This window comes from Anolis carolinensis, chromosome 6, assembly GCF_035594765.1.
Source record: "Anolis carolinensis isolate JA03-04 chromosome 6, rAnoCar3.1.pri, whole genome shotgun sequence".
NCBI classification, from domain to species: domain Eukaryota; kingdom Metazoa; phylum Chordata; class Lepidosauria; order Squamata; family Dactyloidae; genus Anolis; species Anolis carolinensis.
The window spans coordinates 99,981,775-100,004,261 of record NC_085846.1 but is presented as its reverse complement, the minus strand read 5'-3'; the positions used below and the strand labels follow the sequence as shown (position 1 = coordinate 100,004,261).

The window sequence follows — 22,487 nt, the reverse complement described above, 5'->3', positions numbered from 1 at the left end:
TAATGAAATAAACTACATTCATGTTAAAAGGACAGATACAAGCTTCAGATATTTAAAGGCCTGGATCCAATTTGGCAAATGATAAGCTGGTGTACATTTATATGTGGCTCAGAGGACCACTGAGAGGCTGTAACTGCAGAACACTATTATGTCTGTGCTTATCACATTTAATAAAGCAAGCCTTATCAATCTCAATGCTGACATCAGTGACAACTGGAATAAAACATCCTAGTTCCCATGACCTTTGTGGAAAGATGACATGACAGATGTTCCTGGTCCTGCAGATAAGTAATACAAAAATGAGGAGACTGACCCTGCAGAGACACGGAAACCACAATTTACATTTTTTTTATTTGGGTTCTGAGTGACACCACCACAGATAAAATACTTGAATCAAATACAAGAAGAACAGATTGCCAGGTAGTTTTTTTCCCCTAGATGCAACAGACAGTTAACGTGGAAAAAAGAAAGTCCGGCTGGTGTTTAGCCACATCGAAACACCAGGTGAAGATCTTGGACATATACACATAAATAATATCTACAACACTGTAATCAGCTTTATTATTTGTTTTAAAAAATACATGCAAGATGTAACCCATACCTATAAATCATCATAGCTGTAGTCTCTGCACTGCCTCCCCCTCGGGGGAGCAGAAGCATTTGGTGGATAAGTTGCAAATGAGCCATTTAATGGCAACATTTACCCCAAGCGCACAATTTTCCATTTACATCAAGGAAAGTTGTACTACCATCACATGAACAGTGATGAGAGAACCTCAGTGTTGAATGAGTGAAGCCCAAATGTCCCAATCCATAGAAATATCCACAGAGCTGCCCATCCATTGAAGTGAATGGGAAATGTCCAAATGTACAGGAAATTCGGTAGTCCATTGGGATCCGGGCAAGTAGGGCAGCTTGAAACAAGCTGCTTTAGATCTTATTGGCAGAGCTATTAAGCTTTCCAGAACGTACACTTTAATGTAAATAATTGAATACTGTTCTTGGGAATCGGGGTAGAAGAAGATGTGATCTACAGCAGGTGAATAATAGAAGAACTAGAATGAATGCAGTTCTTACAATATCAAGATTCAATACTGCTACCACACAGATAAGGACATCTCAGTAATATATTATACAAGCTTATACAGCAATTATGTTGACTGGCAACACTGTACAGCCTTTAAATCTAAAGTGCACAGCCCTCAGTCTGAGGTGACAAAAACATACTATCGATATAATTTAAAAGGCAACACAATTACAGACACAATTTAGAATCTCCTTGTTCCTATTTCTCAATGTTACAATGAGCCTGTATCCAAAGTTTTGTAGTTTTCATCAAATTGTTACATTACATTTGTTTGCTTCAAGTATTTGGAGAGAGTGAAAAATAATATTGCTTTACAAACCCAGGTGGCCATGTTGATTTGAGTTAAAGCTAAACTCCAAAATTGAGCTAGGCTTATAAGTGGAGGGAGCTCCAAGGCATAAAAGCAATGCATGACCAAATTCCTCTCCATCTCCCCCACCAGTTTTCTGAAGCTTGGTGGTCTCCAAAAGTTTTATCTTTAATTGATATAATCCCTGACCATGCTGGGTAGGGATGGTGGGAGTTTGAGTCCATCAGCAACTGGGGATTGACATGCTGAAGCAGGTTGTCCCAGAGTGTAACCAGTCTTGCATCCTTAAAGTCTAAGTGAGTTTTTCCTTAGTTGATCTCATGTGGAGGACTGGCCATTTTCCCCATTGTACCAGGAAATGGCATTATATCAATGCACAATTCTTTATTTCCTGGACACTTGCCTGGTCATCCAGGGACCACTGCTTTAAGTCATAGTTGAGATATATGTGGTCCTTTAGGTGTTGTTGACCTCAATCTCTAATTCTCCAGAAGTGGATAAGGGGAAATGATATAAATATTCTCAGTAATAGGAGAGTGCATCCTCAGCTATACATTACTTCTAAGTCAGGACTGGAGCCAAGCCTTAGCAGCACTGGACACCTATAGAGGCAGGTCCCTCTATGGCTGGCATGGGCAAACTTGGGCCCTCCAGGTGTTTTGGACTTCAACTCCCAAACACGTGGAGGGCCCAAGTTTGCACATGCCTGTTCTATGGTCTCAGATTGGCAGTACTATTTGGAGATAAATGCAGACGCAGCAAATTTGGTGAGGTGCATGTGGCCATTTCTGGGGCCAGTCTCGACAATTTCTGGTCTGGACTTGTCTGCAGATTTACCAGGCATTGTAGATTCACCTTCAGTCTGTATGACATCAGACAGTGGAGTAGAAAGACAGATCTTTGGAATTTGTGTTTATCCCTCTGTCTGTTTTCTCAGATGCATGCAGAGAGTCTTTGTCTTTGAATTTCAGAGGGTTTCAGTAGCTGATAATACACTCTTTTATAATGCTATGATTCCTCTTTATCTGCCATGGTTACGTCCTGTGGAATTCTGGGGTTTGTAGTTTGCAGAGGCCTTAGAGCTCTCTGCCTGAAATTTCTGAAGACCTCTCTCTAAACTGCAAATATCAGGATTCCATACAATGGAGCTATGGTAGTTAAAGTGGAATCATGGTGGTATAACTATGTAGTAGGAAATGGTACTATAAGACTCCTACTTTAGAAGGACTGTGTTGACTGCACCTAAATATCCCTGACAATGTCAGCAGCTCACTGCAAAAGTCAGCTGAAATATTCTGTGTGTGTTCTAAGAAATCACAGAGCAGTTGCTCTTTCTCCATCTTTCTGTGTTGGCTCACAGAGTGACTCAGGCCAGGAATGGGGAATTTGTGGCATTCCAGATCTTCTTTTCTGTCAGCCCCATTCAGCCTCACTGGTGCTGATGCACTGACTATAGCTGTCATACTGGCTTGAAGGTTTTGGGGGATGTTGGCGAGAATCCTGTTCATGTCTTGTGAAAATGGGGGAAATTTGTTATTTCCTGTAAGACAGTGGTTCTCAGCCTGAGGTTCCCAGATATTTTTGGCCTTCAACTCCCAGAAATCCTAACAGCCAGTAAACTGTCTGGGATTTCTGGGAGTTGTAGACCAACATCTGGGGGGCCCAGGTTGAGAACCACTACTGTAAGACACCCACATTTAATTCACAATCACAGAAGCAGTGTTGCACATGTGGACTCACATTCTCAATTGATATATATCAATATGCTCCTGCTGAAGTTCTCAGAGGTATTCTTTTACATTTGCATCTGGTTAGTCATTCAGTTATGCCTCCAACTGTACATTCAGCTGAGTGACATTACTCTTCAACACAAAGGTTAGGCAGCACAATCAACCTGTAACTTTGAGGAGATTTACATTACACAACCCTGATACAGGATATTGGTCACAGTCCAAAGAGCAACCTTCTCAAGCTCTGAGATTCTGGAGGGCAACAAGTCTCCCAGAGGTGGTCTCAGCAACCAAAGATAGGTGAACTGCCACCACATTAGTCTAAGCACTCTAGCACCATATCATGTATCTGTGCTTTGGAGTTAGATCTGGATCCTTGGATTTCAACAAGGAGTTTCCAGAGGCTTATGAATACATTGCACAATTATTCTGCCTTAAGAAATTTTGTATGTGTTTATAGAAAGCCAATTGTGAGAAGGTGCAGTAGGAAAAGATGGAAGGGTTATACATGGAAGACAACAACTTCTGTATTCCCAGAAAACACTATGAATGAGGAAGGTCAATTGCATGATTGTTAGATTTTAGCCTGCTCTTGTAAGCCGCCCCGAGCCCTAGGAGAGTGGCGGCATATAAGCTTGAATAATAAAATAAATAAATGACCAAAGCCACATCTGGAAGCACCCAAGAAAGGACTTCTGGTTGACTGCTAATGCAGATTTGCTGGTGAATTTTGGTCTTATGAATCCAGTCCAGCTCTCCCTTTTTCCACCCTCAGGGTAGTTGTTGTCCCAACAAAAAGATCTCTTACTGCTTATCTTCGAGAGCTGAGCTGCTTAGAATTTAGAATGCATTACATAATAAGATATTTCAGTTTTCTTTCACCTGCAGTCCATAAAGATGGTCATTGCATTTAATCTGAAGTGTAACCCTTTTTGGACAAGACTCCACATACAACCCTAGGATTAATCTTGGGTAAACCAATCTTTTATGATTGTGCGTCTGCTTAGCTAGGCCACGAGGGAAAATTTTTTAGGAACAGCAGCAGTTTGCAATTTAGCTATAATTGGTCTTTGTTTGTTTAAGAGCTGCAGTAATCACTTGAGGTTTTGCAGTACCAAACTCTGGAGATGTTTAAGATAGTCTCACATACATCTGAGAGACATTTCCTTTTCAGAACTGATATGGGGTCAAGTCTCAAAATAAGCATGATTAGATATCTGGTGCACCTTCTTTAAAGGAAAATAAAATACTTTATTTCTCTTATTATTTTTACTGTTATTATTTGCCCCTGCAATCATTATAACCCATATAAAATAAAAAATCTATATTTTACAAAATAGGATCTTTTAATATATATATATATATTTATATTTGTATATTTCTTTTGTAAAATTATATGTATTTAAATACACCTGAAATGTTTGCATGTGAATTAGAAATTCTGTTCTAATAGACTAAGAAAAAAGGCAAAACATCAGTGTTTTAAAGCATTTTTTTTTGTTTTGCTGCACACTACTCCTCATTTTATTTTGCAATGGTTTGGGAGCAGATTTGGCACTGTTTTGTATGGCTATCACTAGCATAAATTATTATTTGAACTAACCATATTAAAATTTGGAGAGGGCAAGACTGCAAGCATGTATTTGACTTCTAATTTGCATGAATGCAGTCTTTTATATGTTACGTCATCAGAAAAGAGGTATTTGCAAACTCAAAGGTGTGGGAAAAACTTTTAAAGAGGAGCAATGTTCTCAATTTTAAATTGCACTCTACTTTGACGCCACAATATAGAAATAGATTCACTTTGGAACAAACTACAAATACATTCACCACAGTTTGTGACAACTTAATTGTCTACCTAGAGACATTTCAGAAGAGTCTGATAGACCACATGATTATAAATCTTGCCCAAGGCGCTCTATTTCTTCAATCAGAAAATCGATGTCTTGGTGAGCTGCTGATGGATTGGAGATAACCATACGGAAGAAGTTGACCTTGTCTCCCAGAGGCTGATAGCTGACCATAGTGGAACCGCACTCCATCATTCGGGCTTTAATTGTTGGGGCCACCTTCACAAACACAGTATGAAATCATGTGAGCATTGCATGGTTGCTTCTTGTGGTAGGTATCACAGGGTAAATTGGGTTAATCTGGTTTAGTCCCATGTTAGGAAAATTGGGGAATGCTCTACAATTTGGCTAAAACTCTGGAGCAACCCTGTGGCTACAGGGCAGAACACTGGTACTTTGTCCACACAAGGCACTTCCACCAACCCCTATTCCCTGCACTCATTAGTAAAGGAGCTCTGTGGCTATCTGGAAATGGCAAGAGTAATATGAATGGTTAAGGCTCAACCCAGCTGGACCATATAGACCCTGACCTGCCATCGCTCTGGCTTTGGGACAGTATGTGTGATCACCTCCAAGGCCAGTCTGCAGCATTTCTACTCCAGACTAAATCTGGATTAACAGGCCAGTGTAAACTTGTTCTTAATGTCAGGATCAAACTACACATGTGACCAGAGCTGCCATTAGAAGAGAACTTTGGAGTAGAAATCTAGAACACCAATCAAATGTGCAGGAACACCCTCAGATTAATCAAGGTTGGCTGACTACATTTTGAAGGAAGGAAAAAAACATTGCCCAATGGCCCCTCTCCAGGTTATGGGTGTAACTTTAATTGTAAAATTGGAAGAATTTCTTGACAGTAAATGCAGTTCAAGAAGATAGGGGACTTTCTTTGAAGGCATTTAAACAGAGTTTGGATGCCCACCTCCCAGCATGTGGCTCTTGCACTGAAAGGGAGATTGGATGGTGGACACAATAGCTCCTCTCACGGAGCAGAGCCAAACCAGACCCTTGGTTTTCCAAGGAGTTGGCAGTGATGAAGCAAGTGAGACAGAGTCTACAGTGACATTGGCGGAGAACTCGAAGTGAATTTGACCGAGCACAGGCTAGAGCGTATTTGAAAGTCTACTCCGTGGCAATGGGGGTAGCAGAGAAATTGTTCATTGCTGCCACCATTGAATCTGCAAAAAACCACCTAGCTAAGCTGTTTTGAGTGGTCAAGGGGCTATTGCATACTGGTCCTCAAGATGAAATCCCTGACCATTCAGCAGCCCTCCGTGAAGAATTGGCACAGCATTTTGCAGTTAAAGTAGCTCAGATTCATTGTAACTTGGATGCGATTATTGATACAGTTCCTGCTTATCCAGTGTTGATAGATACCTTTCAATTTTTGCAGCTTAAGGATGTGGATAGGATCCTTGAAGAGGTGAGAGCTACCATGTGTATTTTAGATCCTTGTCCTTCCTGATTGATCAAACAGGGCAGAGGGGACTGGCAGAGTGAGTGAAGGGGGTGGCCAATGCCTTCTTGGAACAAAGCAAAGTTCCAACTTGCCTAAAGAAGGCAGTTGTTAGGCCTATATTAAAAAGCCATCCCTGAACCCATCAATACCATTAGCCATGATATCTTTCTGGGTCGTTCTGCTGGGATGGGACTGGGAGGCACTGTTTTACAATGTCTCCAGTACTTCTTGGAGGGCCGTATTCAGAAGGTGGTCCTGGGGACTCCTGTTCAAACCAGTGGCTGTTATCTTGAGGTGTTCCTCAGGGTTCTATTTTGTCCCCCATATACATTTCAACATATACATGAAACCTCTGGGAGAGGCCATTCGGGTTTGGGAGTTCGATGCCACCTATATGCAGATAACACCTGACTCTACTACTCCTTTCTACCTAAAGCCAAGGAAACTGTCCTGATCCTAAACCAGTGTCTGTCATCAGTAATGGACTGGATAAGAGCAAACAAATTGAAACTTAATTAAGCCAAGACAGAGATACTCCTGGTCAGTCGTAAGACAGATCAGGAAATAGAGATCCAGCCTGTGCTGGATTGGGGTCACACTCCCCTTGAAGGCGCAGGTTTTCAATTTGGGGGTCCTCCTGGACTCAGCACTGAACCTGGAGGCCAAGGTGTCAGAGGTGGCCATGAAGGCCTCTGCACAATTAAAACTTGTGTTTCAACTGTGCCCATTCAAGCTCAGTTGGTGGGAATGAGAGGGCGGGCCTTCTAGGCGGCTGTCCCACAACTCTGGAACTCCCTGCCCAGGGAAGCCAGAATGGCCCCTTCCTTGCTATCCTTCTGACGACAGGCCAAAACCTTTTAATTCAGGCAGGCTTTTAAATATGAAGGTGTTTAATACCATCAAGGGCTGCTGTTATTTTGTGATGTGATTTTATATGCTTTTATGGTTTTAGCCTGGATTGTCATAATACTAATGTTGTTTAATACTATTTTACTATTTGTATATTTTAAGTTGTATTGAAATGTTTTTAGTTGTAAGCTGCTTTGAATCTCCGTATGTAGAGAAAAAGCAGGATATAAATAAACATAATAATAATACATAAATAATAGTTGACTAAGATGGTCCTTGAGATCCCTCCCAACTTTATGGTTCTATGATTCCAAATTCAGAGTTTGAAATTACTACTGTGCACCACATATGGGACTCCCCATACATAACATCTAATAAAACCCACTCTCATACTGAGCTTCCTGCCCTCCCTCTAGAAGTGAATTGATTCAATCAAAGAAACTGCAGTCTTGAGTACGAAAAGGGAAGCTGATACCTGGGGCTGTTGGAAATCTCTCATTCATACGTCAAAGTCAACTTGATAGCAAATGACAACAACTTTCCCCAGCTCTCCCCTAACCAAGATTCCTCTGGAAGACCATGTAGAAGTCAATAACCAACCTCAACATTCATAAACTATGGCCCCATTTATACATGCAGTAAAATCTGGCTTGAAGTCAGCAAGAAGTCGAGGTGTTCAGAAAACATTCTCTCCCCCCCCCCCCATGTGAGTTCCAGAGTGAATCTACCCAGAAACAGCATGATAAGAAAACTCATCAGAAATACTGATCCCAGCCAGAAAATTTGCTGAATCAATCCTGTGTCTAACCATGCCACAGGCAGTTAGCCAAATGCCAAATGCCAAATACAGAGGCAAATGTAAACAATTCAAAAGCATCTGAACAGTCCAGCCAGAAAGTAAAGAAAACCTTCCCACCCCCACCTCATCCCCTGAAGTGTGGCATTCCCATGGGTGCCCAAAGTCTTGCTGCTTTCTTGTGAAGCAAGTGTTGGAAAGATGCTTGCCAGGAGATAAGGGAAGATAAAATACAATAACATTCTGAGCTTTGACGGAGCCAAGTCAGAGCAGAATGTGGATTAAGAGTACCAGTGGATGTGTGGACTCTCTTTGATCTTTCAGCCAGTTCCCAGGGTGCCTGCATAGGCACTCTGGAAAAAACTGGATCTCTTAAATCCAAAGTCTGCTCTGGATTAAATGGCTGTGTGGAAGCAGCTTGTGCTGCAGCCTTGTAAAAAATGAACGGAGTCTTTTATCCAATAATAAGGGATCAGATGAGTGTTGGAATCAGGTCACTCAAAAACACATATTTTCATTACTTCATGACCAGAAATTTCATTGTCCTCTCTTTTTTTCTTGTATTTACCTTTGAAAGTCGATTCATTCTTTCTTCATTATCCTCCATATTTCGTAAACTAGGAGGCAGATACCAGAAGCAAACGTTTGTGTGTTGAGGCTAATGGAAGAATGACAGCATATATATTAAGGGTAGTTCAGTCACAGACACATTCATGATTTTTCCCTTCCCTTATATTGCCCTTCCTTATGAGACAACTCCCAGCACACTACATCTCCCAGGATTCCATAGCATTGAGCCATGACAATTAAAGCGGTACCAAACTGCATTAAATTCACAGTGTAGATGTACCATAGTCTAAGTCTTCCTCATTATACTATTTCTCTTTTAAATTATGAAAAAAAATTTTCAATGATGTATGCTAATAGATACGTTAGCATATGACTCCTTATGCAGATCTCTGTTATCTTTGTCTTCTTTGAGGGTAAGATGCCTCCTCATTTTTTTTACAATGTGCTACCCAAACTAGTAGTCATACATATAATGGTCACTTCCATAGCTGTTGTTTACAGCAAATTTTGAGATCTCTCCAGAAATGAAGGGCTCTTCATACCCTGTTTCCCCGAAAATAAGACATCCTCGAAAAATAAGACCTAGTAGAAGTTTTGCTGAATTGCTAAATATAAGGCCTCCCTCGAAAGTAAGACCTAGCAAAGTTTTTGTTTGGAAGCATGCCCAACGCCTGCCAAACAGAACACCAGAGCATGCAGGATTGGTAAATGTACATACCAGTTGTACATGGAAATAATGGTAGTAACAACAAATTCTTGACAGGATTCACAGTTTGTCTGGTTATGCTGGTTTGTGATGACAACTACCTAACAGTATATAATAAATGTTCATTTTTTTGTTCAACAATAAATGTGAATTCTTCTTCATGGAAAAATAAGACATCCCCTGAAAATAAGACCTAGAGCATCTTTGGGAGCAAAAATATATATAAGACTCTGTCTTATTTTCGGGGAAACACGGTAGATATGCTTGACTCCCACTCTCTTGAAGCACTGGGTTTCTACCTTTAGTTCTCCAAGTGTTTTGGCCTTCAGTTCCCACAAGAGTCAGCCAACATAGCCATTTGGACCCTGAGAGTTTCAGTCATGGATTATGGTTCAGAATTTCTGAGTGCTGCAATTAGAAATAGCTGAAGGAAACATGGCTTTGAAAACTTGCAATGTAAAAGCCCTGATTGAAAACAACAGGTCTTACTATTGCTGGCATGCATGCCAGGTGTGGTCCTTGCATCAGTCTTGTAATCCATTAATGATTTAGCACAATTATTCTGCCAATGGTGATATCACGTCTTGGCAATTGCAGTCTTCCAGATGTTTTGGGACTACAGCTCCCATAACTCCTCACAATTGATTTGGCTGCTGGCACTGATGGGGTTGTAGGCCAAAAGTTCTGAAGGACCAGCTGCCTATTCATGGCATATACTGATTCCTTCCAGCATAGTGGCCAGAAAAAATAGTTAACAAACCGGAAGCAAAACTGTTATCTATCTAATTGTTTTCTGAAGAAGACTTCCCTATTAATAAAATCGAAGGCTAGTTAAGACTGGTGTACTAATGGAAGCCCTTTAAAAAAATAACCCTATGCATATTTACTGGGAAATAACATTTTCCACATTTAGTGGTGTTTCCTCTCAGTATGTCTGGATCAATAGACATTGGCCGGAGAACAAACATTCAAAGTTAGAGTAAAGATGTACCTTTCCATCAAATACCATTTCATAGCCTTCTCTATTCTTTATTTTGTTATACAGGTATTCTGCAAGGTCCAAGCACTTGTCAATATGAGCTTCAAATCCTACAGTCCCCTTTGGAACAAAGGAAAAAAGAGAGAAGCTGAAAGGAACTGAAGCAACATTAAAATAGCCACAAGATAATAATCAAAACAATCATTATGTTGTGATGAAGTTCAACTTTTCCTTCTCCAGATGTTCTGGACTTTGGCGCAAGGCTTATAGTGATTGAATGCCAAGAGGAAGGTTCATCAAGCAAACCCTTGTTGGGATTGCCTTTTATCTGGAAATCTATGTAGATCCAGAATAGGTCTCTACAGTGACTTATGAACCCACCGCCAAGATTCTACCCTTGGAAAACAACCATACTTGGCTACGGGTGATAGCCTATGATATGGTGGTTGAAATCTGTTGTTCTAAGCATACAGTTGCTTTCTGGGTTGGATGGCAAACTAGCTGGTAGTGGCTGACATGTCACAGTAAGCAGTATTTTTAAGGTCAAACTAAATGTTGATGCTACACTATGAATATCATGGAGTCAATGCAGGATCCTGAGCATTTTGCCTCTTTTTGAAGATGGCCAGAGAAGGAGGCCCCATCATCTCTCTAGGCAATTCTTTCCATTACTGAATTACTTTTATTGTGAAGAAATTCCTTCTAATGTTCAATTGAAATCTACTCTCCTGTAAATTCAAACCATTAGACTGGCCTGACTCTCTGAGGCAGCAGAGAACCAGATGCTCCCTCCTCCCTGTGACAAACATTGAGGTTTTGAAAGAGTACAGTTAGGTTTCCCTTCAATAGTTGTCACAGGGAAGTTGGTGGTAGTGGGATGTGGGCCCATTCTTTGCTGCTCCAGAAAGCAGGACCAGGTCTAATGTTTTGATGTTACAGGATAATAAAATTATTCCTTACAGTAATAGCAATTCAGCAACAGAATCAATTTTCGAGGTTGTTTTTTCTTTTCTTTTTAGTTATGCCCAAGTGACTCCTTCACTTATGTTCCACCAACACTGTGGGTTGCCAGATGTCTGATAATCCCTTCTCGTACTCTTTTTGTAAGCTCCTGTACCTGACTAGAAGACTGCATTTGGCTTAATAGGCCCAGGAAGAATGGGTAAACTGCATATACTCATGTTGTTTTAGAGGCATATTTTGGGATCAAAATTATGGATTTTGATATGACCCATGGATAAGCTGAGCATCATTCTGTGGAATGGAGAAAGCACCAATGCCACCTTGGGGGGCCAGCCTCCCCTGGCTGCCACTGCCATATTCCCACCCAGGCATTCAAAAAAGCAAGATGTGGCATCATGGCGGGGAGAGTAGAAGGCAGTGCCAGGTTTACTCTTGTGCTTAGGTTTGCTTAAGCACAGGGCCCCGTTGGTCAAGGCAACCTATTTTCCTGCCAAAAAATGTTTTACAATGAATTTTGCTTGTGTGGTACAATTATAAATTTGAAGGCATTCTGTTTCAGTGTGATTCCAGACATAATGATAGAGTTGATAGTCTATGGGAATGTGCCACAAAGTAGGCAGTGTAGACCTACTGGGCCAATCTCTTTCAGGACCCAAGTAAGGAGCCTCATAACTAGCACAGGGACACATTTGTCTTAAATCCAGCATGGGGAGAGGGGGAGTACTTCTTTTAGTTTTCCCAGGATGGATTAAGCTATTTCCTTTTGCCACTCAGAGAAGTGGATGTTTCCTTTTTAAAAAAATAAGAGTTAGGATACAGTAATCACATTGACCGAGTGGTGAAGTTGACCCAGGTTTTGGGCGGTTGAAATATATATATATATATATATATATATATATATATATATATATAAGTTTTTATGTTAATACATTACAAGTTAATTTTGGACTGTAAATCCAAATTCTCTCATTCTGTCTGAAGGATTCTGGAAGTTATTCAAAAGTGTAACTCTTCAAAACTCCTATCAAATGGCATGAAGATTTGTTTCGAAGCAATGCCAACCTGGTTCAAAGTTGCTCACAAGATGATGAGGAAATAAGACAACATATGAAGGCTATGTCAATAAATATCTTCATTCACTGCCAAGAGGAAATCTTGGTAAAGAAATCTGAAATCATTAAGTGGGAAGTATTTATTTGGTATCATTTCCCAGGTGCAGTTCAACGAATCCTTTGAGATTCTTTACAAATGTGCCCCAGGAAAGGACAGATTTTTAATTAGTTTCCCCACATTAATAATATGCCTGCTCTAATTGCTGCATACAATGGAAGCAGGTGTTCTAGTCACAGTTTTGCCATGTCTAGTTTTAAGAATTCCTACAACCAAATCCTCTGTGTTGCTCCAAAGCTTTTAGCCTGATTACATTAAAACACAATCACTGCATTGCCAGATTGCCTAGAGCTGAAGCTCAGCAATTGCTTTGTGAAGTTATAGTATCTAAACTTGAAAGAAACATGATTTCTTGTAAATGGAATGTGCTTTGACAACTAGTATTTTTTTCATTCTCAGGGCTATGTTTTTATTCATTTCTTACACACATATCTTGCATTAGGGAGGTATGTCCACAAATTGGCAAGACTGCTGAGCAGTAGTTACTTTGCAACTTGCAAGCAATTCTCACTTCTTCAACACAATGTCTGGAGGGAGCCTGTAACGGGCTTCTTAGCTACTTAGCTTCCACACATGACTAGCTTTGATGAAGCACTGCCCAGTTTTGAAAGAAAAAGTTATTGACTTTCCCTTCTTGTTGCCAATGGTAGTAGGTGATTTCCATGTTAGCTGGCACTTAATCTGTTCTGAATGTTCCATTAACACAAAGGAGCTATCCAAGGTGATGAATGAACAATATTCAACACCTTGGATAGATCCTTCAAAACCAATAGTTGTCACTGACTGCTTCTTCAGCAGTTTTTGTCTCTACTTGGAACAAGCCTCTATAAAGCTAATACATCTCAAGTTCCATTTAAGACCAACTTATCTTTAAAGACATTGTATCACAAAAGGGATAGCTCATAGGAATGCATTGCTACTTCAAGAATTCATTGTCTTAGCTCAGAGAGAGCAGACAATGTTATCAGCCTTGCCAATGAAGAAGTCCCAACATTTCAACCCCATAAGCATTGACTCAATTGCTGCCTTGTTTGGAGGAAGAGGCAGTGAATGCTTCCATTGATATAGTCTCAACCCAAAATCCTGTTGATATACTCATCTGATATAACTATTGCAGCATAGGTTGTGGCAGCAGGAGGGAAAAGGCAGTAAACACAATGAACATGGCCGAAGGAAGTGGTGGAGACATTAGGCTGTTGAAAACTAGCCAATTTTGTCTGCCTTTCTTTAATATTCCTAGAAAAGTACAATCAATGGTGCACCAACATATTGACAACTTTGGTTTACTCATAAAAGTCAACATTTTTCTTAACTATATTTTTGCAGATCAGAATTTCACTCACCCAGATTCCAAAACAAGACATGGAAATGCTTACCTTTGCCCTCCACATCAGCCATAGTTTGAAGACATCCACATGGCGCCCACATTGCAAGGCCTTGTCGCCAGTGTCATATGAGAGGTCATAGTGCTTGTCTTGTTGAAAGAGGTAGGAAGCATGCATTTGGTTGCAGCTTTGCATCAGTCCCTTTAAAGAAACAGGCATATACTGAAGGACAAGTGTAGCAATCCTTAAGGTAAAGGTAAAGGTTTCCCCTGACGTTAAGTCCTATTGTGACCGACTCTGGGGGTTGGTGCTCGTCTCCATTTCTAAGCTGAAGAGCAGGCGTTGTCCATAGACACCTCCAAGGTCATGTTGCCAGCATGACTGTATGGAGCGCTGTTACCTTCCCACCAGAGTGGTACCTATTGATCTACTCACATTTGCATGTTTTCGAATTGCTAGGTTGGCAAAAGCTGGGGCTAACAGCAGGCGCTCATTCTGCTCCCGGGATTTGAACCTGGGACCTTTTGGTCCACAAGTTCAGCAGCTCAGCGCTTTGTCACACTGTGCCACCAGGGGGCCTGTCGCAATCCTTAGACGGCGCTATTTCTAAGTACCCTTTCCATCTATGGGCATAAGCATATACTCCTGGCCTTGATTTAGAGAAAACGTATGCATATGTTACAGTTTCACTTACTGATTGAAAGGGGATGTGGCTGCTGGCTCTTAAGATGGGTTGGGCCAGGTGATGTTACTATGGACTTCATCATATGGACAGGATGGAAGTGGGGGAATGCAGGGGAAAGTGTTATCTTTACCATCTTATCCCGTTCTCTACCAGCAAGGTCCATCTTTGAGGATGGCCAACCATCCCATGACCATTCCCTGTCTTCTTCCTGCTTTCTCTTGTTTCCCTCCTCTTTCTGGAGTCTTCTCTCCATTGTAGCACACTGGCAAGATGGATTCCCACAGATAGCCACTGGAAGTGGCCATGCATCATGAGATGGCCTCCGTGGGACTTTGTTTTACCAGTATGCAAAAGTGAAGAGAAAACATGGGGAAACTTCCATGTGATGAGGTCATAGTTATAGATATGGATAAGTAGCCAAGTAAAATATTGATTATCTTTGTTTGCTATTGGGTGTAGTTGCTTCCTGACTTTGGGGCTGAAAAGGGGACTTCATATCAGAGCTTTGAAAAATTCCAGCCAGCATGAATAATTTAGACCAAGGGGAACTGTAGTCCAAGAAGATAACTTTTCCAACATTTGCTAAACATGTAACTTTCACTTTGATCTGCAAATTCCATGACATACATTAAATCTTTGTGTCAGAATCATAGGGAAACCATTCAGATCTCATCCATTAAAAGGTCAAAAGTGAACAGAAATACAAATGAGTGGAGACGTGCCTCTTCCTGAACGAGCAGAGCAGAGCATTGTAGAGGGACCCCCATCATCTTGTGTGGATTCCACGTCACAGAGTTAGCCCTAGAACAGCAAGCAAACTTTGAAAGGCTGAATTGCAATCAGAGTAAATCCAAATAAAGGAAGATAGAATAGTGATATGGAGTGATAATTGGGTGTATTGTGACCAGCCAAAAATAGTTCATTTACATTTATCTGAACATATAATGTCCTTTTTTAAAATGACCACACACTTAAGTACAAATATTTGGATTTTTGGAATAATAACCAGCTTTTTCAATGCTATGAGGAGTAAGACCTCCACTTTATTGCAGTTTAAATATTCATAGTGATGTGGGGAGTGTTTTCTCTTTCTATTTCCAAGTGCACTTGGGTAAGTGTTTTCTATTTACCTATTGTCAATTTTTTATTTATAGCATTGTTTCAAGGTTGTTTTTTGGGCCCATTTCTGGAGAGTGGATGCACATTTAAATCAATGGTGAACCTAGGGTGAACCTATCACAGGGTTTTCTGGGCAAGATTTGTTCAGACGGAGCATGCCTTTGCCACCCTCTGAGGCCAAGAGAGTGTCAGTGGCCCAAGGTCATCCACTGGGTTTCCATGTCCTAAAGAGGATTCAAAAGCTTGTTTCCAGAGTTGTAGTCCACCATTCAAATCACTACACCATGCTGGACCATGAAAGCATTATATATCATGTAATAAACAAATTAATAACGCATTCTCCAGTTTTCAGGATAAAAATGTGATGAGAAGGATCATTGAGACAATAACAGTGATAAAATAAAAGGAACTCAGACACAGTCTTTATGCTATTGAAGATCTAGTCAATTATTTCAACCATGTCCACAGTTTAATAATTTATTCATAATTATATCTTTGACAAGAGCATATTAATTGATCTGTCATAATCTTGTTGGGAATGACCTGGAGCAGAGGCATCCTGTAAATTTTAATTTGCAGGAACTTCAGAGTCAATGGGAAGGATCCAGTGTGAGGCTTCCACTGTGAGAATTCAGCAAAACTGAGATGGGATTATTCCCTCTCTACTGAAGTCCAAAAGCAGCTTTTGGATGGCTGAGAATCTCTCTGGACATTATTATTGTTATTTTATTTATACCCCACTTTATCTCTCCTAGAGGAGACTCAAAGTGGCTTAACATAAAAGCATTAGCATACAATTAAAAATACATAAATATATACAACCCGAATTTAGCTCAGTTCATCTAGCAGCATTTAAGAACATTATTACAAGCCCTACCTTTCAATGCCATTTAACTTCCATTTGTGTTTCCTTGACATCAGCAGCCCACCACCCCATGCTCCCTGGAAAAAAACAAATAGTAACCATTAATTGTATTCAATGCTATTAAATTCAGAGGGTGGAAATCCAAATGCATGAATCATGTTTGGAAAACTATTGTTGGAGGAGTAGCTAAAATAAGAGAAGGAAATTGTGGAACGTTGATGCTGATTAAATGGCAAGTCAGTTGTACATTTAGAATTTATGATTGCGAGGTGTGATAATGGCACTGATTTAAACATTTTTCAGTACCTTCAAGGCTTTATTTTGCAAAACATGCCAATACCAGTATACAGTGGTTCACAAATAGATCAATAAATTAATGGCAGATCAGTATAATGACTGCAATTAAACAATACTATGAGAAAACAAATAAAGACTCAATATACCAATTAAATATTTGGAAGAGTTTGAAAGGCTGGATATTTGGACTACAAATATCAGAATCTGCCCAGCTAGCATGCCTAGGAACCATGGAGAAATTCTTGGTTCTGTAGTAAAAAAAAAATAGCTTTTGCGTATTTGGCAAAGAACACAAACAGAGTATGTCCACCAACTTCCTAAGAAGCAACAATTTTTAAAAGTTTCTGCAAACTCTGCTGGGAAGCTTATTTCTTCATTTAACAGCATGATTTTGTCCCTGGAGCATATTTTTAGATTTTATACTAAGATATTCTAGTATTTGTTGCAATGCAGTGCTTGAAGATGCCAATTTCATACTCACATCAACATGCATCCAGATCTTGTACTTCTTGCAAATATCTGCAATGGCTATCAGTGGGTCAAATGCCCCATATACTGTAGTTCCTGCTGTCGCACTTACTAGGAAAGGAACAAAACCCTATGGAAGAAAAAAAAAAGGACAATATTCCAATGGAGATAATATTCTTTAGGTGCTGCCTGGACCTGTTGGGAAGTAAACTGGAGCAGAGGTGTCTTACAATTAGTAAACAACACACTTGAATCAGGTGAGATTGATGCCAGAGCTGATAATACTGTGAATGAGGGGCAACCCAGTGAACCTGAATTCTCACAAAAGAAAGGTCCTGTGGGTATTAAAAGATGTCCACCTGTGTCCAGAAATAAGATGTCCATCCTATTCTAGAAGTGTAGCTTGGGCCTGCTCCTGCATTTAGAACTGTCTCCTGAGGCTCAGCTGTCTTTTCAGGCACCAGATAGAACTTTTCTTGGATATCACTATCCTTACTCTGGCAACATCCCAATTGGATTATTGTAGTGGGATGAGATTGCCTTTGAACATAACACAGGAACCCCAATGAATGCAGAACACAGTAAGAGAAGGAAGGCACTGATGAAATAAGATGTCTGAATCTCACAGATTTATTCCTGACTTAATAATAATAATAATAATAATAATAATAATAATAATAATAATATAAGATTGAACTTCAAAGACTCTCGCAGAAACCAGTGCAGGTGGTCCCAGTGGTGATGGGCACACTGGGTACCATGCCAGAAGATCTCAGCTGGCATTTGGAAACAATAGACATTGACAAAGTTACGATCTGTCAACTGCAAAAGGCCACCCTACTGGGATCTGCACGCATCATCCGAAAATACATCGCACAGTCCTAGACACTTGGGAAGTGTTCAACTTGTGATTTTGTGAAACAAAATCCAGCATATCTATCTTGTTTGCTGTGTCATACAATAATAATAATAATAATAATAATAATAATAATAATAATAATAATAATAATAATAATAAACTTTATTTGTATTCTGCCCTACCTGCCCAAGGGGACTCAGGGCAACATACAATGGCAAACATTCAGTGCCTTCATAAATCAAACAAATACTGACATAAAATCCCAGAGAAATACCACATATGAAAGTAACATTAAAACCTAACATCAAATTAAAGCCTAACACCAGTAAATTAAAACTAACATCAATAAATTAAACTACACGTAGTCAAACGAAATTATATAATAACAAAAAATCGAAACAAACATCCACTTTAATTTTATAACAGCCAACTAGAGTTCACAAAACAGTGTGGGTCAGTTGTGTAGTCAAATGATGGTCATTGGGCTGGTGTGGACTAGGAAGGTCCAAAAATGGAATAGTTCTCAGTGAGGGGCCCGGTAGTCATCTAATCCTCCTCCTTTCCATATTCTAGTGAGCATAAGCAGGTCTTCAGCTGTTTTTTGAAGGAGAGGAGGGAGGGGGCCAGCTTTATTCTTTAGGGAGGGAGTTCCAGAGATGCGGGTGACCACCGAGAAGGTCCTCTCTCTCGTTCCCATGAGCCGTACCTTTCTTCATGACTCGTGCATTACTGATATAATGCATCAATAAGATTGTGGCCATTAGTACCAAATCTGCATCCACGTTATCTATAAATTATCTGAAGCTACTGTTATGCAACCTGGTGTATTATTTTGCTGTCCTTTTCAGTGCTGTATAAGGGACTCCCATTATGTTATTAGGTGGCAAAGAAACAAACGCCTCAGAAGTCAATGTTGCTACTCATTTACAACTTCTCTTTATCTTCTCTATTTGTCAGAGTTTAGCTGCTTCTACATGTAGGTGGCAGCAAACTGTCAAGGCCACAAACACATATTGATGTTTTGTTTGCAGAAAGCTTTCTCTGGCACACAGTAAAATGACCATCTAAAATAGACATATCTGACTTTCACTTCTGACCTTTATTGAGCGAGCAATTCATATTCATTGATATAAGACACTTAGAGTTCTCTTCTCTAATATTTATGTTGTGAACACCCATGACACTCTGCCTAATGGTAGGACCAGTACTGACGCCACATTGAACAATGGAATACAAAGATCCTAATTTGTGCTAATGAGAACTGTCATTAACATATGAACACAGGAAGCTATGGAAGGGTCCAGTTCTAGAGAACATGGTTTACATCCAAAAGACTCCAGATTCAACCTCTGCATCTCCAGCTCGATCTGGGAAAAACTGTAACCCTGAGATTCAGTGTGGCTGACAGTCCTGAGCTAGATGAGTGGAATGGCAGTCTTACGAGACCCAGGGCAATTTCCCAAGCAACTGTTTAACATCTTGGATAATCCAGCCTTATATTGCTTATGATGACTGACAGGTGTACTCTCTCTCTAATCTCGGAGAGGAAGGAAGTCTTTCCAAGTCCTCTTATTTGAAGCCAAAGTAGAGATGACCTCAAATATCCCTTTGTATTTAATATTCAGGGTTTTTCTTTTTAAATTTACATCACAGAAATTGTTAGATCATGATAATTATTGGGATCACAGCAGGCATGCATAGAGAAGGAATTAATTTTTTCCTTCGCCTGCTATATTCCTGAATAAATTATTTCCACCGAGAATGGTATTTGCATCAGGAGTGAGGAAATTGCCAGTTTGCTCAGAGATGTTTCAATGGGGGTTTCCAGGACTGAACCTAGGACTTACAGCAATTGTTGTAGGCAGAGCTCACAGAATCAAAGTGTTGTGACTTTTAAATTCACAAGGATGACATCATCTGTTTTGTTCCTCAGACTCCTATGTCTCCATTGAACTTAAGTGAATACTTTGCAGCAACTAGAGTAGTGGTTCTTAACCTGTGAACCTCCAGGTGTTTTGGCCTACAACTCCCAGAAATCTCAGCCAGTTTACCAGCTGTTAGGGTTTCTGGCCAAAACATCTGGGGGCCCACAGGTTGAGAACCACTGAACTAGAGGGAACAAATTTTCCTATCAATGCAAGCTATTTTGTAGTGGCCTGGTCTTGAACCTATTCGCTTTGTAAGAGACCTGTTCTTCATGTGTAGAGAATGGTTTGTTGGAAACGGCCAAGACAACTACCGATCTTTTTAACTTGTTTTTGGGTACATGTATATGGAAACAGCCATGGTGAGTGGCTGCCCAAAAATGTACTATTATTGTATTGTTTTCTGCATGCAAAAATGAACATTTCTGAAGAATGGGCTATTGTGCTACACACAGTGTTACACAGCTTAATTCCCCCTCTTCCAAGGATTACAAGGATCTTGTTGATATGATGCTGAGGAACTTTGATAGAACCTCTTTGGATCTGCTTTCTTTGTGATCTTATCAAATTTTGATAGGTTTCTTTTACTATGTCTTTGCTTTTAAAATAAAGGATGGCAACATTTCACTGCCTTGGTTCAAACACTTAGACCAAGGGCAATTGTGGAAGGTTATTGTACCACAATATCCCTTAGCAAAGCTTCAAGCAGCCTGCCTCTATAGAGTGGGTACAAGGGTATGTTAATCATGGTTTGTCTCCCCTCCCAAAAAAAACATCATCTGGATCTAAATAGGCCAGTGGTTCCCAATCTTTGGGCCTCCAGGTGTTTTGGACTTCAGCTCCCACAGTTCCTAACAGCTGTTAAACTGGCTGGGATTTCGGGGAGTTGAAGTCCAAAACACCTGGAGGCCCAAAGGTTGGGAACCACCAAAATAGGCCAAGGGCCCCACAAAATGTCTTGGAAATTTACATCATGCCCTCTTGTGATCATTTTGGAGTTGACTGGCCTCCAAACATGGTGAAAAAGCACTCCACACCCCTAGAGTACACTTGATGGCATTCAGGACTAATTTTCTTTGCAAATAAATATATTTTGACCCCTTTGGCCCTGGGAGCTACAAAACATGTCCTGAATGGGTCTCACTTTGCCCTCTGCTTAAGACACTCATATTAGACACTGATTCAACCTGCAAGATGCTCACACTCACTCAAGTACATTGAAAATTTGGGTTTTGATTTTTATTCATTTTATCTATGTAGTTAGATAAATTCTTTCATCCATATTCATTTTATCTATAAGTCCCCCATCCCTTCATGAAGCAGCTGTCAAAATAACTCAGCCACTATAAAAGAAATTCATAAAAATCAAAAATCCAATTAACACTGAAATGGTAATAGATGCATCACAAAATTAAATGGCAAAAAGAATTCAGAGAGACAATGTAAATGCCTACACGAGTGGAATAAGAAAACTTCCAACTTATTTCTGTCTGCCCTAACCTGATGCTGTCCAAGTTATAATTGCTACCATCCTCAAGTAGCAGAATTAATTGCTAAGTTTGATAGGGATGATGGAAAGTGAATACCAACACATGTGGAAGGCATCAGGTTGGGGAAAGCTGTTGTATGATGCATTGACTGTAAGCAGAAATCTACTTGCCTTTTGCTTTGCTTCAACAATTCTCCTTTCGAGATCAGATGGGATCATTTTGCCTCTGGAATGAAGTAATCAAAATAAAAAATGTATTAGTTTGCTATCATGACTTCCCCAATTATTCTGATACTCAGGTTATTGTGAAGCTATGAGAAGTTCCAGAACTTTGAAATGTTTTGACTACAGCTTCCAGCATTCCCAGTCAACATGATTGTTGGCCATGCAACTGAAGATGTGCTGATATCAGTAGAAGAGCCTGCCAGAATTATTCAGAAGGGTTTGCCATTGCTTTCCTCTGGGAGATCATGCCTTTCCCAAGGTCATCCATCTGAGAAAGTACATTTAGTCTACAAAAGCATATACTATCAATTTCATTGTATTAGTTAGTCTCTAAAAGTGCTAGAGATCCCTTTGATATTCCAGACTAATGTGGTTATGTTTTTGAATTCTACCCCCAAGGTGGATTTCATGGCTGAGTATGAAATCAAACCCAGTTCTCGCAGAAACCTAATCCAGCACCCAAACCACTGCCCCATACTGCCTTTCAAGAGGAACTCTACACTCTGCTGGGCAACTCAGGATCTAAGCTTGACATTGTAAATGTAGAAGCAAGAACAATTAGTTTGCCTGTGTCTTAAAATGAAATGAACATCAGCATATGAGCCAAACATTAATGCCTATTTTATTCCCCTTACCAAACTTGGTGAAATGCTTATGTTGGTTTGCACAACTTACCTGAACCAGTTGCCGGATGACAACATTTTGCATTATTGGGCAATCAGTTTCATATTTTTTGGTTTCTGTCATCATCAAAGATTGGA

At 40.1% G+C, this 22,487-nt stretch overlaps 1 protein-coding gene across 1 annotated transcript in view; it reads right to left on the bottom strand.

The window, feature by feature from the left end:
• Positions 1 to 332: 332 nt before the first annotated feature.
• The window catches only part of gad2 (glutamate decarboxylase 2), a 46,511-nt gene continuing 24,356 nt past the window's right edge, over positions 333 to 22,487 (bottom strand). Inside the window, exons 9-16 of the mRNA XM_003222133.4 lie at positions 21,673 to 21,727; positions 17,242 to 17,358; positions 16,476 to 16,540; positions 15,202 to 15,280; positions 13,846 to 13,995; positions 10,349 to 10,456; positions 8,650 to 8,739; positions 333 to 5,196 (exon numbers count right to left, since the gene is read on the bottom strand). Coding sequence (XP_003222181.1) covers positions 5,023 to 5,196; positions 8,650 to 8,739; positions 10,349 to 10,456; positions 13,846 to 13,995; positions 15,202 to 15,280; positions 16,476 to 16,540; positions 17,242 to 17,358; positions 21,673 to 21,727 — 838 coding nt within the window. The 3' untranslated portion in view covers positions 333 to 5,022. The remainder of the gene's footprint in view (positions 5,197 to 8,649; positions 8,740 to 10,348; positions 10,457 to 13,845; positions 13,996 to 15,201; positions 15,281 to 16,475; positions 16,541 to 17,241; positions 17,359 to 21,672; positions 21,728 to 22,487) is intronic.